General features: G+C 37.2%; 1 protein-coding gene across 1 annotated transcript in view; it reads left to right on the forward strand.

The window, feature by feature from the left end:
* Positions 1 to 1054: 1054 nt before the first annotated feature.
* LOC149078058 (cationic amino acid transporter 2-like) overlaps positions 1055 to 15610 on the forward strand; it is a 29260-nt gene continuing 14704 nt past the window's right edge. The window contains exon 1 of the mRNA XM_089241628.1: positions 1055 to 1571. Within this exon, the coding sequence (XP_089097754.1) occupies positions 1313 to 1571 (259 nt within the window). The 5' untranslated portion in view covers positions 1055 to 1312. The remainder of the gene's footprint in view (positions 1572 to 15610) is intronic.

A 15610-nucleotide genomic window follows, 5' to 3' on the forward strand; every position in this document is an offset into this window, starting at 1 on the left:
GATGAATTTGATGGAGAAATATTTTGATGAATTCAATGAAATTATTACATAATATATATTTAATGAAAATTGTGAAAGATCACATAAATTTTGATAAAAACAATAGAATATTTTAATGAAGTTTAAATATTCACCGTGCTGAATTTAATAAAAAAACATACATTCAAATGAGACAGAGATAAAATATTTGATGAAAAGCATGTGATATTTACTGAAAAAATTATTTCGATGGATTCTATGAAACATATTCAACACAAAAAATTATTTCACCGTGATTATTATCAAAAGTTATATTATTCTTCGACGAATCATAAGTTTTAATTAGATACGTCCTAAAATGAATCTGATTAATTAATCTAATACAGCGGTTCTCAACCTTTTTTGACTCGCGGAGCCCTTTTCAGTATATAATTGCTACGGCGGAGCCCTGTTTGACTCGAGGAGGCCTTTTTTTGTACATACTTTAAATGGCAGAATCTTGTAGGCCTCTCTTATTTACTTATCTATCAAATTTACTGATTCATTTTATTTTCCTCGATTCGCCGCGGAGCCCCTTGGAGGTGCACACGGAGCCCTTAAGACTTCGCGGAGCACCGGTTGAGAACCGCTGATCTAATGCATAGTTTCCCAACCTTTTTCGTCCCATCGCCCCCTTCTTCAGAAATTTTTTTCTCCCAGCGCCCCCCCCCCCAACGAAATCTAACCCGTAGGATCCTATGTTATACTCGTAGCTTCTACCGCCCCCCTGGAACTTTCTATCGCCCCCAAGGGTGCGTTAACGCCCACGTTGGGAATCACTGATCTACTTTAATAAAACAGTGCAAATCCATATATAAATAATTTTTGATAAAATTCTATTTCTTTTTGTCATTTAAATTCCAAAAATCAATTTTTTTAAATAAAGATCTCCAGTTTTTAATAATAAAAAAGATAATTCTTCTTTCTTTGTTGAATTCATCCAATTACGGAACATCATAATTGGCGGTATTATTGGCGAAATATCGCTAAATACAGCCAACTTCCGTTATCATTATATTCTTATGGGAACCGTTTCAGATGTGAAACGACTTTTGTAGTCCGCGGGACGTGTTTTCACATTCGTGAATTAACAAATTTTATTTTTTGATACGTTAATTTTCAGAAATTTTATTAATTCTCCAAAATATTCTAATTGATTGTTTTATCTAATTAATTAATTAATTAACTCAATTTTTTTGCTTCTAACGTGGACAGCCATATGCGATGCATACGAGAAGTATAATTGATTTAATTATTCATTAATTATTGGATAGAAACTTTTTTTCGAATCACGATGCCAATCTTCAAGAATCTGATGGTCATGATGATGAGGGTCAAGGCCCCACAACTGCCTCCGCTCGGTCCGAAACTGTCATCGTCATCGATCAAGATGGACAATAACACCAAGAGAACTGATTACGGGACGTGTTTTACGAACTTTGCATTGTTGTGCTGTTCGGTGTCATTCGGTGTCGCTGTCGTGTCCGAACAATTCCACGACGCGTCCTTTGTTGTGTGCCTTGCCGCAGCGGGATTATGTGCGGTTTTATCCGGTGAGTATGAATTTGGAAGTTCAATTTATGACTTTCACGGGCCTTATGTCCAAATTAGAAATATTTGTGTAGGGTGCAAATAATAGGGGAAGGGACCGTAAATTACTGCCTCCGACATCTTGCATCAAGGGCCTTCGGCTTGAACTTGAACTACCAGACAAATACCCAAGCTAATATTCCTTACGGAACCTCTAACGTAAAGGGTATCCTGTAGGGCCTTAGGCTGGAATCTGTGCCCCTTCTCGATGTCAGACTTCATGGACCACCTCTATAGGAACTTACAGCGTGAAAATTATAGGGATCGTCTTGGGCTCCCGGACTGCAACCCTGTCATTCTGGGACCATGAGCGTAATTTACAAACCAAACAACTTTGACCATTGTTGTGGGGAGTTTTCAGGGAAGTCTTAACGTGAACCAACGGGGGCCCCCCTGGCCTCAATTCTCGAAGTACGCAGAGGCCCCAAATTATTGAAGACTGTGTTATCATTAATTAATTATTCATTATTATTCTTTCATTTTGGATATTCAGCTTTTCTGAATTTCGATAATTCTGAAAAAATTTCTGCAATTAATTCTGGGAGGGATTTTTTTTCTATCATAACTCTGAATTTCCATTTATTCTATCATTTTTTACTTCTGAAAGAAATTAGTTTCTTTATTATTTCTGAAAATTTCCCTCATTTCCGAAATCGCTTGTTTCATTATTTTTGAGAAATTGTTTCGAACATTAATAATGAATTACAACTATTTTAAAAAAATCATTTCTTTCATTATTTCTGAGAAAACATTTCTTTCCTCAATTCTGAATTGTCATCATTTCAGAAATAATATGTCATTATAATTCTTAATTTTCATCGCATTTAAAAAATCATACTCTATTAATTCTTAATTCTCATCATTTCAGAAAAGATTTTTTTTCATTATTTCCGAATTCTCATCATTTCAGAAAGGATTCTTTTCATTAGTTCCTAATTTTCATCACTTCGGAAATAATATTTTTTCATTAATTCTTAATTTTCAGCATCTCAAAAATGGTTTCCATATTTCTTAAATTTCATCATCTTAAAAAGGGTTTCATTAATTCTTAATTTTCATAATTTCAGAAATCATTTCTTTTATCAACTCTGAAATTATTTATCTCATTAGTGTCTGAATTCTCATTAATTTTTGCTCTATCTATACATTTGATTTGGCATTTCCAGCATTTCTGTACGTTCTGTTTGTTCTTTGTACGTCGACTTCCCCCCCCCCCACTTTCTCCGAAAAAGAAATTCAATTGAAGCTCGAAGAGGGCCCCAGAAATATTCGCGCTCCCCGTACTAGTTACTAGGGCCCTGCATTCAATGCCCCCCCCCCCTTTGTCAAAGTCACGCCTTCTCGTTTTCATAATCTCACGGCACGGATTTTTATAAGTGTAATTCTGGGGAGGAGGCGAAGAGAGAGAGACAGAGAGAGATATTAATTAATTGATTAATTGAATTAATTTATATAGAATAGTTTATTGATTCATAGTTTCGGTTATACGTTTATTCATTAAATGATTCCAATGTAGATAAATGTCAAAGTTTTAAATATTTTGATCAAAACATAACACATACACCCCTGTCTATGACAAACCAGAGTATTTAATTAAAATTATGATAACAATTAATTATCATTCATTCTTTAGTTTCTGATTTTCAATTACAGTAATCTGAATTTCTGTGAGTAATTCTGAGAAATTGTTTCTACCATTAATTCTGGTGTCATTTCTTACTTCCGAAATTATTTCCTTCATCAACTCTGAATTTTCACAATTTCTGATTTCGTTTCTCCCACTATTTCCACCATTATAATTAAAATTTATCATTCTGAAATTGTTTTCATCATTTCTGAGAAATTGTTTGTGTCATTGCAATTGAATTCTCGTTATTTCTGAGAAATAATTTCTTTCTTCAATTTTGAATTTTCATCATTTCAGAAATCATTTCTTTCATTAATTATGAAATAATTGTTTTCATGATTTTTCTGAATTGTCATTACTTTATAAATCAATTCTTTCATCAATTCTGAAGTTATTTATTTATTTAATGTCCTAGTTTTCAGTAATTTTATTCTGGCTACACAGCAGTTCCGGTATTTTCAGCCTTATTTTACATTCTGTTCTTTTGTATGTCGACTTTCACTCTCCAAAAAAAAAAATTAATTGAGACTCAAAGGGAGGGGGGTGGGTCCCCAGAAATATTCGGGGCCCCCCGTACTATTTACGACGACCCTGCCTCCAATGCCCCCTCCCAGTTTAGTCAAAATCAGCCACTACTCCTTTTCATTACATCACAGCACTGATTTTTATAAGGGTAATTTAGGGAAGGGGGTGCCAGTGATTAATTAATTCATCATACGATCAAGTAAAATTTATTATTTTCACATTACTGAGTCATCACTAGAGCTAGGATTTCATATTCTTCGCATATTTTGCTATTTTTACAAGATGGAGCATTTTTTACGATTTTCAAATGATTTTTAAGGCATTTTTTATGATTTTCAGTAGCTTTGGGACATTTTTTCATAACCTTCAAAATTTAAGGCATAATTACATATTTATGGAAATTATTTTACATATTTCAGCACAACAATGAAGGGAGATTCCCCCCCCCCCACAAGCACTCTCTGTTCCCTACCTGCATTTCCCTCAATTGGCAATTATAGCAATAATTGGCAATTTTACTTATACCTTTGACATCGTTTTCGGCAACTATTGGCAATTTTAATTGTGTACCTTTGGCATCATTTTTGACAATGATTGGCGATTTCCCGCATTTTTCTGAAGGAAATATGGTCAGCCTCTATTTATAAAAAATATTTCTGGTTTTTACGGCATGTTTTTAGTCTTGGTAGGGCATTAATGCATTTTTCATAGAGCATATTCCGACGCCGGTGTTTAGGTCTTAAAAGCCTAGCCCAAGTCATCACGTATTATTAGAACTGACGACATTCGATGTGAGTTGTGAAGTTTTTAAACACTAATTACAATAAATTATTTATAGAAAAATTTATTTTGAAAAATTTTACTCAGAAATAGTATTACAAATTTCTCATTTTAAATTTATTTGATTGAAAATGGTTTATTTTGCATTAATATAGAATGATTTATAGATCATATACGTATGAACACGCCAAAAATAAATTTACATAAGCTATAAATTTACGCTAGTAACAGATATAAATACGGTAAAAATTTATGCTGAAATGGATGTAAATTTTCACGTTGAAAATGGGTATAAACACGCTAAACGTTCAATCTGGAAGAACATAAATATCTTACGTTCTCTATAAATTTACGCTGAAAATACGTTATAAATTCGGCGTTGAAAGTAATAAATACGCTATAAATATACGCTAAAACTAGACATAAATTGCACGTTAAAAATTGACGTAAATGCGATATATACAGGGTGTCCGCTGATATCGTTGTCCAATGACTATTTCCTGAACCTTTGGTTTTAGAGACAACGTTCAATTAGAGAAAATGTTTAAAGTAATGTCGCCCATCATTTTAAATGCCGTTCAAATGAAAAAAAATATGAATTAATAAAAAAGTTATAAAATTTAAATTTTTTTATATGGTCCCCCTGTCCTCTAATTTCCAATTAGAAAGTTGTTGCCCTGTCACTCCTGAGGCCAAAAAAATGTTTCTATGTTACCGAGTGCAATATTCACTGAGATATTTGAATTTAAAAATCGGAGATAAAAGTGGAAAGAACATATCGTAAGAGTTAACGTACAACGCTCCTTTCCCTCATGCCAAACTACCAATTTTACTACTACTACTAAACCACACACTTACCTCGTTCTACATCCTCAGCGGAACTTCTAACATGTTGGAATGTTGGTGTCCGTGTCGTGAACCTAACGTAAAGTTAATTCTGTGTAATGCTTGTTATGTGTAGAGAGCTGCCATCTGCCCATCATTTTTTCTAACTATGAGTGAATAGCAATGATTGGAGATTTTACCGTTGTAGGCCTATTGCTCTCTGTGGCGAGACTTTTTGACTGGGATGTCATCTCGCATTCGCGCCTCGAAATTGGTAGAATCTGCCAATTTTACTTACCTCTGACAATTTGTTTGGCTGCAACAGGCTACTTTACTTGCATTTGGCAATTTCTTATTTTGGCTGTGATTGGCCACTTTACTCGTCTCTGAAAAGTTTTGGGTATAATTGGGGACTTGATGCTTTGACAATGCTTTAGCTGTAATGGGTGACCCCTGATGCCTTTGACGATTTTCTGACAGTAATTGGCAACTTTAGTTGCATTTGACGATTTTTTGGGATTATTAGCAACTTTACTTGCGCTTGAAAATTTTTTGTGACAGTTGGCGATATCCAGTATGGGGATCCCGTTATTTATTTGTTATAAATGGTGGAGCGTGTTCTAGAAATAGCCAAATTTTCGAATTCCACGTTTGCTTTAAAAAACCAAAAATCGCTGAAACTAGAAGTCGACGCAAGTTGTTTGAATGAAATCTTGAGGAGTCAGTGTCCACATCAAACAAACACCAAGATACGCATCTGTTAAATTTAGACAAAAACGTCTCCAATAGTTACAGCGCATCTAATTTTGCGACATGACAATGATTCATGTTTCTGTTTATTCGTGAAATGTGAAGATCTGCAGGCAGATATGAAACAAAACACGACGGTGACATCACAGTGGAATTCCTTTCGAGTAGTTCGTTGCCACCCACTACGGGCAGGTGTTCAATCTTACACGCGTGTGTCACGGTGTTGAGTCATTATCAATTTTATGGGTGTAGATGTTCGGCATTTTTCCCAAAACATAAAAGACTATGCAGTGTCTCGGAAAGGACTTTGAATCTCGACGCATCTACACCGCTGTGTCGCGAAGAAAAAATATATACATTCATTTATACCGCAGGGCATCCCTTACCTGACGCAGGGCCCACTGCGGAAATCATAGGTGGAGATGGAATTGGAAGTCTGTTGGGGGGGGGGGACGATGATGATTGGTGGGGGAAGGGGGCATGATGATATGTCAATTCATATATACTAGGGGTTCTTAAAATATGGGTTGCGACCCGAACTTTGGTCGCAAAGGCTCCCGAGGTGAGCCCTAAAAACTCATAAATGCACATTTCCAAATTAAAGGAAAATAATTCCAGAATTGATGAAAATTCAGAATTCATGACAGAAATAATTTTGAGGAATATTGAAGGCTTTGAATAACCTGTACTTCCTGTTTTATTCAGGTCCCTTGTGGTCAGGCCCTGTTGGCTCACATGTAAAGAAATCATACACTGGGTTTAACCAACACCACCTATAGCGCAAGGTCTCCACACGAAGCTTGTGATCAATGGCCATTTCTCCTATTGCCATTCTAAAATACAGCAATCCAATTAAAAACGCAATTGCAAAAACTAGGAACGATGTAAAAAAGTGATAAAATATTATACAATGCTCACAAAATATATTTTTTAGCTGTAATTGGCAAATTAACTTGATTTCTTAATTTTTTGAAGCTTTAACTGGGCACTTTACTTGCCTTTGATAATGTTTTTGACTATAATTGGCAACTTTATTTGTCGTTAACAATTTTCTTTTGGCTGTAATTGGCCACTTTACTTGTCTCTGCAAATTTTTTCGACTCGATGCTATTGACAATTTTTTTAGCTAAAATTATGTTTCAGTTGCATTAGACATTTTTTTGCACTTGATAATTTTTTTGTGGCAATTGGTGATATCCAGAATGTATCCTGATTCCCCTTATTAATATGAGAGAAATATTGTCAGCCTAGGGAAGGGGTTTCCAACGTAAAGCTCCGCGCAGAACCCTTGATAGTTATAGTTATGGCTGTTCCGTGGAACCCTCGATGATAATGAAGTTGTTCTACACGGAACTCAAACAATTTTTTGAATAACTGTCCAAAAAAAGTGTGCGTACTGCTGACTCAGCAGCTTCATAGCCTCAGTGCAAAATGAAGGAGGAGCACCACCACTTAATTTGTATACTTATTGCCATAAATCATTGTATCAGAGCTTATCGTAGAAACCCCCGTGAAACTGAGGTTTCCGCCTCTACCCCACCGGAGGGGGGGGGGTGCTGACAGGGCTCTATCATGGGGGCACAAGAATAGAGAAAGGGAGTCATGAACAGTCTGACAAAAATTCGAATTTTAAAAAGAATTATTATTATTATTTTGTTTTTGTTTAACTGAACGTTTTTGCGTTTAAGAAATTACAGATTTGGTAATGATCTGCCACCTGTAAGAACTCAAATGAACTATTCTAAGATTTTTTTCCCTTACCTTTGAGAGTGGGAATTTTCAATATTTTGTAAATTGATAAACGAGGGCTCTTGGTACTTTTTTTAAAGCGTGGGCCTTCCTAGGAGGGTCTCATGATTATTTGAGATCCGGCGGTACAATTTTCAAGAGAAAGTATCTAAACTGGTAGGCTGTGAATTTCAGCCAGACAGGATCACCCGAACATCACTTTCACGATTTGCCTATAATGCTCTTAGATGCTCCTAAAGTCGATGCGTAGCACGAGGTAGGAGCCCTATGCACCTATTGGGAAGCATACTCACGAATCAAGAGCTTTGATTGCAAACATCACCAGAATAAAAGCACCCTCACAGGAACTCTTGACTGAAACTGAAATAATCAATATGAATCAGTGAATCACAGGGTGTTCATCTGAGTTATCTGAGCACGAAATCTAGCATCTGTCGTCAATGCGTAGTTTAAGTAAGCACCATGACCCCCACCCTCATGGGTAGACCTGGCAGGGCACGGGACAAAGCTTATTATGCACCTAAAGCTTATTATTTCCCTGTAAATTCAGTATAGAGGAGGCCCACTAAATATCTCAGTCTAGGGAGCCTGGGTCTAGGTTGTGGGAGGGCCATGGTATGCACCGAGATGCTCGCGGGAAAAAGGAAAAAATTCATTCCTATATATATATATATATATACACATGAAATGTGCCCTCAAACTTTTTTTCCCCAAATAGAGCACTATTTCCCATCAGCACGGACCTGTTGTTTCCCTGCGTTTGATATCTCGATTTCTGCGCGCAATGACAAAATAACATGATACCTTATACAATATCAGGAATTATTTTTCTGCCCAGCAAAAAATTATCTGTGCACGGAAACATTCTCATTTTTAGACTCTAAGCGTCTGTGATTTCTAAACTTATTCACCGTGAAAAAATGATGCCTTTCTTTGCTGCGTTTACCCATAACCAATAAATGGGTAGAAAAAAAAATTTTCCGTACATGGTCGGACCAAACTATGTCACTCTCCGCCATCCATACGTAGGTTTTTACAGAACAGCTGGATGATGCGAAGATATATTTTGGAAAGAGAGAAAATATTCAACAAGTGAAAGGACGTGGGTTCGATTCCCCGCAGTCGCATTTTTTCTCTCTTTCCAAAATATATCTTCGCATCAGCCAGCTGTTAAAAACCTTCCGTATGGATAGCGGAGAGTGACATCATCCTCGAAAAATCCGTTATAATTCTTCGAATGAAGTTCATAGCCGGGTGCTAATTAGTGCGCCGCATAAAAAAAAAAACCAATATAATATACATATTATATTAAAAAAATATTTTATAAGCAATAAATATATCAGTTTAATTGTCACGTACACTTTAAATTTTTAACAGTAGGTGTTTGTGTGCGGTAGTTGACATGACTTTTTTGTAATCGAAAAGTTGTGTGTTTGAGCAACTCCGTAGTATTCATGTATATAAACATATCACCTTTCTCTGAATAGAAATTTTATACTGTAAAAGATTGGTAAAATTTTGCTCGAATCCAGGGAAACAAATTTCCCTCAAAGGTTTCGAGATCCCTTCCTTTGTCATCGGGAGCATTTTCCGCAAGCCCCAAAATTTGGGCCCTGCCAATGGGATTGGAATACATACAGCAAAGCGGCATGACGCAGTTGAAAAAGTCGAGAACCCCGGACGAGCCACATCTACGGCCAGACCAAACACCGCTGTCCGTCCATTGATCCGTGATGATACGCAAAATCTCATCTCTTAGCACAGAAAATTTACTAATTTAATTGATATTAATTTTTACCGCATACAAACATTAGCTGTTAAAATTTTTAAACTAATGTGACAGTTCAACTAATATTATTAATTATAAAATATGTATTAATATATATATATCACACTATATTGAATTCTTTCATGTAATACACTAATCAGAAACCAGTCATCAATTTCAATCAAAGAATTATAACAGTTTTATTTGATAGGTGGCAGAAGAGAGTTCAGTTTCATTCGTGTGTTTTTCTACATGTTACTGTGCACTGGATAATAGTTTTCGATATTTTCTAGAAGGCACATTTTTAATGGTGAAATTTTTTATTTTTATCCGGTTATTGGTCATGTACAAAAGTAATAAGCACCATTTTTTCATGGTGGATAGGTTTACAAAATATAGACGTTTCGAGTCTGAGAATGTATTTGCCTGTACGCAGTTAAAATCTCGTTAAAATTCAAAATAAAGAACGTTATTTGCGAGTATCAATATCAAGTAAGATCTCTTCTTTGAAATCTCTCGGAGTTTCGGGATTTTTAAGGGTTGCGTGGCGTTCGATAATACGGAACTCCCAAAAAAAAAACCTGGCTGGGGGGGGGGGAGTCTGGTGCCCCGGGCGCTGGATTAGAAAGAGCGCTGAGTTTACCGTTTTCCGTTCAAATTTACGGGTAGTGGGAGTGGGGGGGGGGCAAATGAGCACTGGCCCCGGGTGACAGAGTAAATTTTCGTTTTTCAGTTGCCACCCCCCCCTTACCCCTCTTAAATTAGTACCACATTAGCAGAATTCCGTAACGCAAAAAACTAGTTTTGTAGTGTAGCTACACAAAATCGACCATTTAAATCACCCGCGCTGTTCTAGCCACAACTCAAAACCAGTTTTTGCATTGCGGAATTCTGCAGATGTGGATCCGGCTTTACTGGTGTCCGTGGTCGATTGACAAGCGAATGCCCTTGTTTCTAATCAATATTTTCTAACCAGTTTTACCTATTCAAGCAGCAATAAAAAAAATTCTTGTGTTTTGCCAATTGAGCCAAACACTTACGAACTTGGCGAGTTTTCAAGCCGGATTTCACTTAAATGGTTGAAAAATCCGCTACTATAGTGTTTTTATATGCGGCATGTACCAGGGCTGTTATTATTTTCCAGGTGACGATCATTATCCAGGTGAATCGACCATTAAAACTGAACGCGCTGTGCTGGCTAGACCATGAAACCGGTTTTTCCGGGGAAGCTGGTTGAAGCTGTGTAGCGTTACGGGTGCGGATTCAGATTTAGAAGATGGTTCTATATTATAGCTCATTCATTCGTGGTCAATGGTCAATTTACGGGCGTTGTCTTGTTTCTAATGACGGGACGTCCTTGTTTCTAAACAATATTTCATTTCCAATTCTAGCTTTTCAATACCAATGAAATAAAATTCTTGCTTGTCGCTAATTGAGCCAAAAACTCGCAAACTTGGCGAGTTCTCAAGCCAGAACTTATTTAAATGGCTAAAGAAACCCACTACCAGTGTGTTTATACGCGATGTACACCAGAGTCGTTATCATCTTCCAGATGAGATGAATCGTCTATAAAAATTGCGAGTGGTGTGGTAGCCACACCTTAAAACCATAACGTTGCGGGTGTAGTGTGGATTCGGCTTTAAGAGTGTCCATGGTCAGTTGACGACCGATTGTCCTTTTTATCTTATCAATATTTTCCAACTAATTCCAGATACTATATTTTAACACCAATGAAATAAAATTCCTGTTTGTTGCCTATTGAGCCAAAAGCTCTTCATCTTGGCTAGTTTTTTCAAGCTTCATCTCACTTAAACGGTTAAAAAGCCCGCTACTAGTGTTTTTATATGCGTAGTGTACCAGGGTCGTTATCACTTTCCACAGACGAGATAAGGGTATTTATGAAGCATCCAACGCATATTTTTGTGTTCCGTGGTAGTGTAACATAAGCGCACGAGCGCGCGTGAGTCTATTAAACCAACACCTGCATTAGATATCAAAAAGGAAAAGAAAAATGGTGGGCATGAGACGATTCTGGGAATAATTACGGAACATCTGTCGACAAAAATAACAGCGATAAAATGTCATTTTCTAGACGAAAAGTCAATGCAGGTGTTTCATTTTTCCACAAAAACAGAGAAATAAGAATAAAATGGAGGATAAGTCACTGAACATGACGCGCAGCATTTATCAGTACTCTGCAGTAGCTTATCTTTCAAGTATCTCTCAGTGGCACTCTCAATATTTGTCATAAAACCAAATTTTGGATTATCTGGTTGTCGCCAAATTATTGCAATCCTGAAATATAGTGTAAGTATATCGAACTGGAGTCAAATGAATCTTCAAGTCGTCCAGAAAGAGGAAACTAATAGTGAATAAATAATCTTTCCGGGAATGGCTTACAACAGTGGTTCTCAAACTTCTGTCGTACCCGGTTCCCGATTCTCGGTTCACCTGCGGCTCCCCAAGAATAGTTTAAGACATTTATTTCGTTTATTTATAACAGTTGTTAGATTATGATATTACCATGTACGTCTAGATTATTTCATGTGGTTTAGCTCTAATTCTAGAACTTTCTTTTCTTGGGAGCTCCAGAATTAGCGCTTTCAAGTAAAATATTGTGGGGGGGGGGGGGGAGGATGTGATTACTTTCAGAACTCAGCATAGCTGTGCGTAAATCAGGTCTATCTTAAACCACGGGCTCATGTAGGCAGGGCCCGGGGGCCTGCATGAGGAGATCTGGTATTATGATTTTTTTTTTCGAATGTATGTATGTGAATATGTAAGCTGTTACTTCTCGAGCTAAGTATGGGGCCCCAGGACATCACTTTGCTCGGAGACCCGTGATATTGAGACGGCCGTGAATAATTCCCCCCCCCCCCAAGAAGGAAACACCGAACTCTAGCCCAGTGTGAGTCCAGCACAACTCACCAGGTAGTAAATTGCCCATGGAGATAGACCTTAGTTGTGCTCGTTTTGAAAGAACGGGGTAAATGTATGTTTGGTATAGCAGTAGAGTAGTAGTAGAAATGGGAAGATGCGGATCAATGGTAATGCGTCAGGAGCGTCGACTGTAGGTTTGTTGTGCGGATCGTCTCATATTTCACACAGACCTATTTTTCCCATTTAATTCGGCTCTTAGGAAGGACGATCACCCACTATTTTTTTTGTGCACGAAAATTTTCTGAAAAACACATTTTCTCGAATTTTTCCATTTTCAAATAATATAAAATATTCTGCGTCTAACTGCGTTTGAGTTTTTGCTTCACCTGAACTAGCAGGCATTATACGTGGTGCATAGCAAACAGAGATATGGCATTTTACTAGCGGACCCCGTTGATCCTAAAGTAGAAAAAAAAATTTCCCAAATAACGTGTGGCACTCAGATATGTCATTCATGTTTTAAGGGGGTTGTATAGTTATCAAAATGAAAAATTAACTTTTTATACAGTCCACGTGTGCCCGAGAACCCGATTGGAAAGTTGCTTCCCTGTTTCTCCTGATGCCAACGAAAAAAATTCCACGTGTGTAAGTGCAATATTCACTGAGATATTCGAATTAGAAAAACTGAGGAAAATCGGGGAAAAAACTGCATTGAATGTGGGTAAAACGGTTTTCCCGCGTTTAAAACTGTTCTTTCCCGAATTTCCTGTTTTTCGAATTTGAATATGACAGTGAATGTTGCACTTAGAAACTACAGAGCCACTTTAGTTATCTCTTAATGATTCACGGATCCTTCAAGTCTTCTGGAAATGTTTTCGGGCCGCTTAAGTGCTCTGGAACTGTGCCACGCATGAATCACGTGATCCGTAATTATGCCACGGATAACTTAAGTAATCTGGGGATGTTCCGCGGGTAACTTGAGTGATGTAGAACCGCACTGGGGGCCGCTTAAGTGCTCTAAAACTGTGCCACATGTCACTCAAGGGATCTCTAAATGTTCCACGGATCGTTTAAATGTTCCGTAACTGTGTCACGGGTTACTTACGTGATCTTTGAGGCCTACTTCAGTAATCTAAAAATGTGCCACGGGCCACTTAAATGCTGTGAATTATGCCACGGGTCATTCAAGCGAATCGTAAATGTGCCGCTTAGTTAATTTTTACAAAGGTTAATGCCCCCTCGAAATTAGGTTTGGGGAGGGCAAACCACATCAAGATAACCTTCAGGGCCACATTTGGTCTGCGGGTCAAGGGCTTACCATATAAAAATGGCTTAAAAGGTGGGTCGCAATAAATTTTTTAAAGAGAAATTTTGAGTTCTCACCCTTCAAATAGCATTGAAATTAACAAAAATCGATTATAATGACATATAAAAAAGTGTTTCTTTTCGAAATTTTAAATTTTTAAAAAATATTTTTTGCATTAAAAAATAGTTTTTTTCGTCTGGGTGCGTACGTTTCTGATCCCACCAATATTCGTTAGGAGGTAGGGGGCAGTGATGACGAAATTTTGCTGACGGGGGGGGGGGGGGAGGGGACCAAAAATGGTTTTAAAAAAATTTTACGTAATACTTGAACGGCCCCTTTGACAAATTTTTCTTTCACTTCTCCCTCTCTGAAAGTCGAACTAACGATAAGTTTTTTTCTGTCGGCTTGTCGAGATTTGACTGTAATTGGAATATCCCGTAAAATACGGGCCATGGAGTCTCACTAAAACAATTCATTCCCAACAGTACGTAGTACACCCGACCACGTACAGTTTGAATGGTAACAGCGCACGAAAAAGTCTACATACCCAAATAATAGGATTTTTTTATTTATTGAATATAATAGTTTAAATAAAAATCAATTGCTATTTTCTAGCGCTTTTTTATCAATATTTATCATATAAAAATATATTACAGTATTACTCATCGAAAAACAATATCAAAAATACTGTGTCTGTATGTATATTTTTCATGACTTTATTTGATAAAAAATCTTTCGAAAATTGATGTTCTAGGTGCATTAAGGGCAGTAAAGTATGTATATATATATATACTCTACTTGGAAAATTCATAAAAATTGAAGAAATTTATGGGTGGCCAATGAAGTCTTTGACAAAAGAAATTGTTCTCCCGAAGTCAGAATCCGATAATGGAAACAAAATTACTTAAAATTTTTTTTTTGTCAATAGATGGCAATACAATAGTAATGGACTCTAGGCTGTGTTTTGCAAGGAGCAGATATTTGCACAACGTGAACCACATAAAGGACTATTCCACGTCCACAGAAACCGTAAAACCTCATGACACCGCGCATTCGTCTTTTCCTAAAGCCGGTTCCACACCAGCAGAACTCTGCAAAATACAGCTAAAAAACCGGTTTTATGGTGTGGCAATGCGAAACCAGTCATCAGAAAATTGTGAAATTTTGTGGATGACTTCATGAAGTGATGGGTAGTCGTTCGAGGGAGGGGGATTAGTTGCCCCACAGGGCGTTTTATTAAGAAATGGCACATTTAGGCAAACGTTTTCAATTTTAAGAATTGTTAAACACTTTTACAATTGTTACTGCAACAAAGCATGTTCCACATGATATGGCCATCATTTTCAGATACCATGGAAAATCGCAAGATGACATGGTCCACAACTCAACTGACCGAAGTGTTCGCGTGGAAATGTCAGCACGTGGCGTGAAATACTGCCTTTAAGGTCAGGTTAAGCTCTTGGATTGTCATGATTTACCAGACGTTTCAAATGTCCCGAAAACCGAAAATCGCATGGATTAAGGTCCGGGGAGGCCATAGATTAGGGAAGCGCCGGCTGATGATCTTCTGTAAAATGTGATTTAAGAACATTTCTTAACACACACTGCAATATGGGGGAGGAGCTCCGTCTTTCATAAAGATCGTGTCTGCAAGGCAGTGACGTGCTTGCATAACCGGAATAATTTCGTACTAAAACAGCAATGGATATCGCTTCCCGGTGATCAAACATGTCACTGTACCTGTAGAACGCAACTCCTCGTAGAAGTAGGGACCGAGAATAAATGATGCAGT

Source organism: Pholcus phalangioides, unplaced genomic scaffold (genome assembly GCF_987345545.1).
Source record: "Pholcus phalangioides strain wild (caught in Gottingen) unplaced genomic scaffold, Ppha-v1.0 ptg000014l_1, whole genome shotgun sequence".
Lineage (NCBI taxonomy): Eukaryota > Metazoa > Arthropoda > Arachnida > Araneae > Pholcidae > Pholcus > Pholcus phalangioides.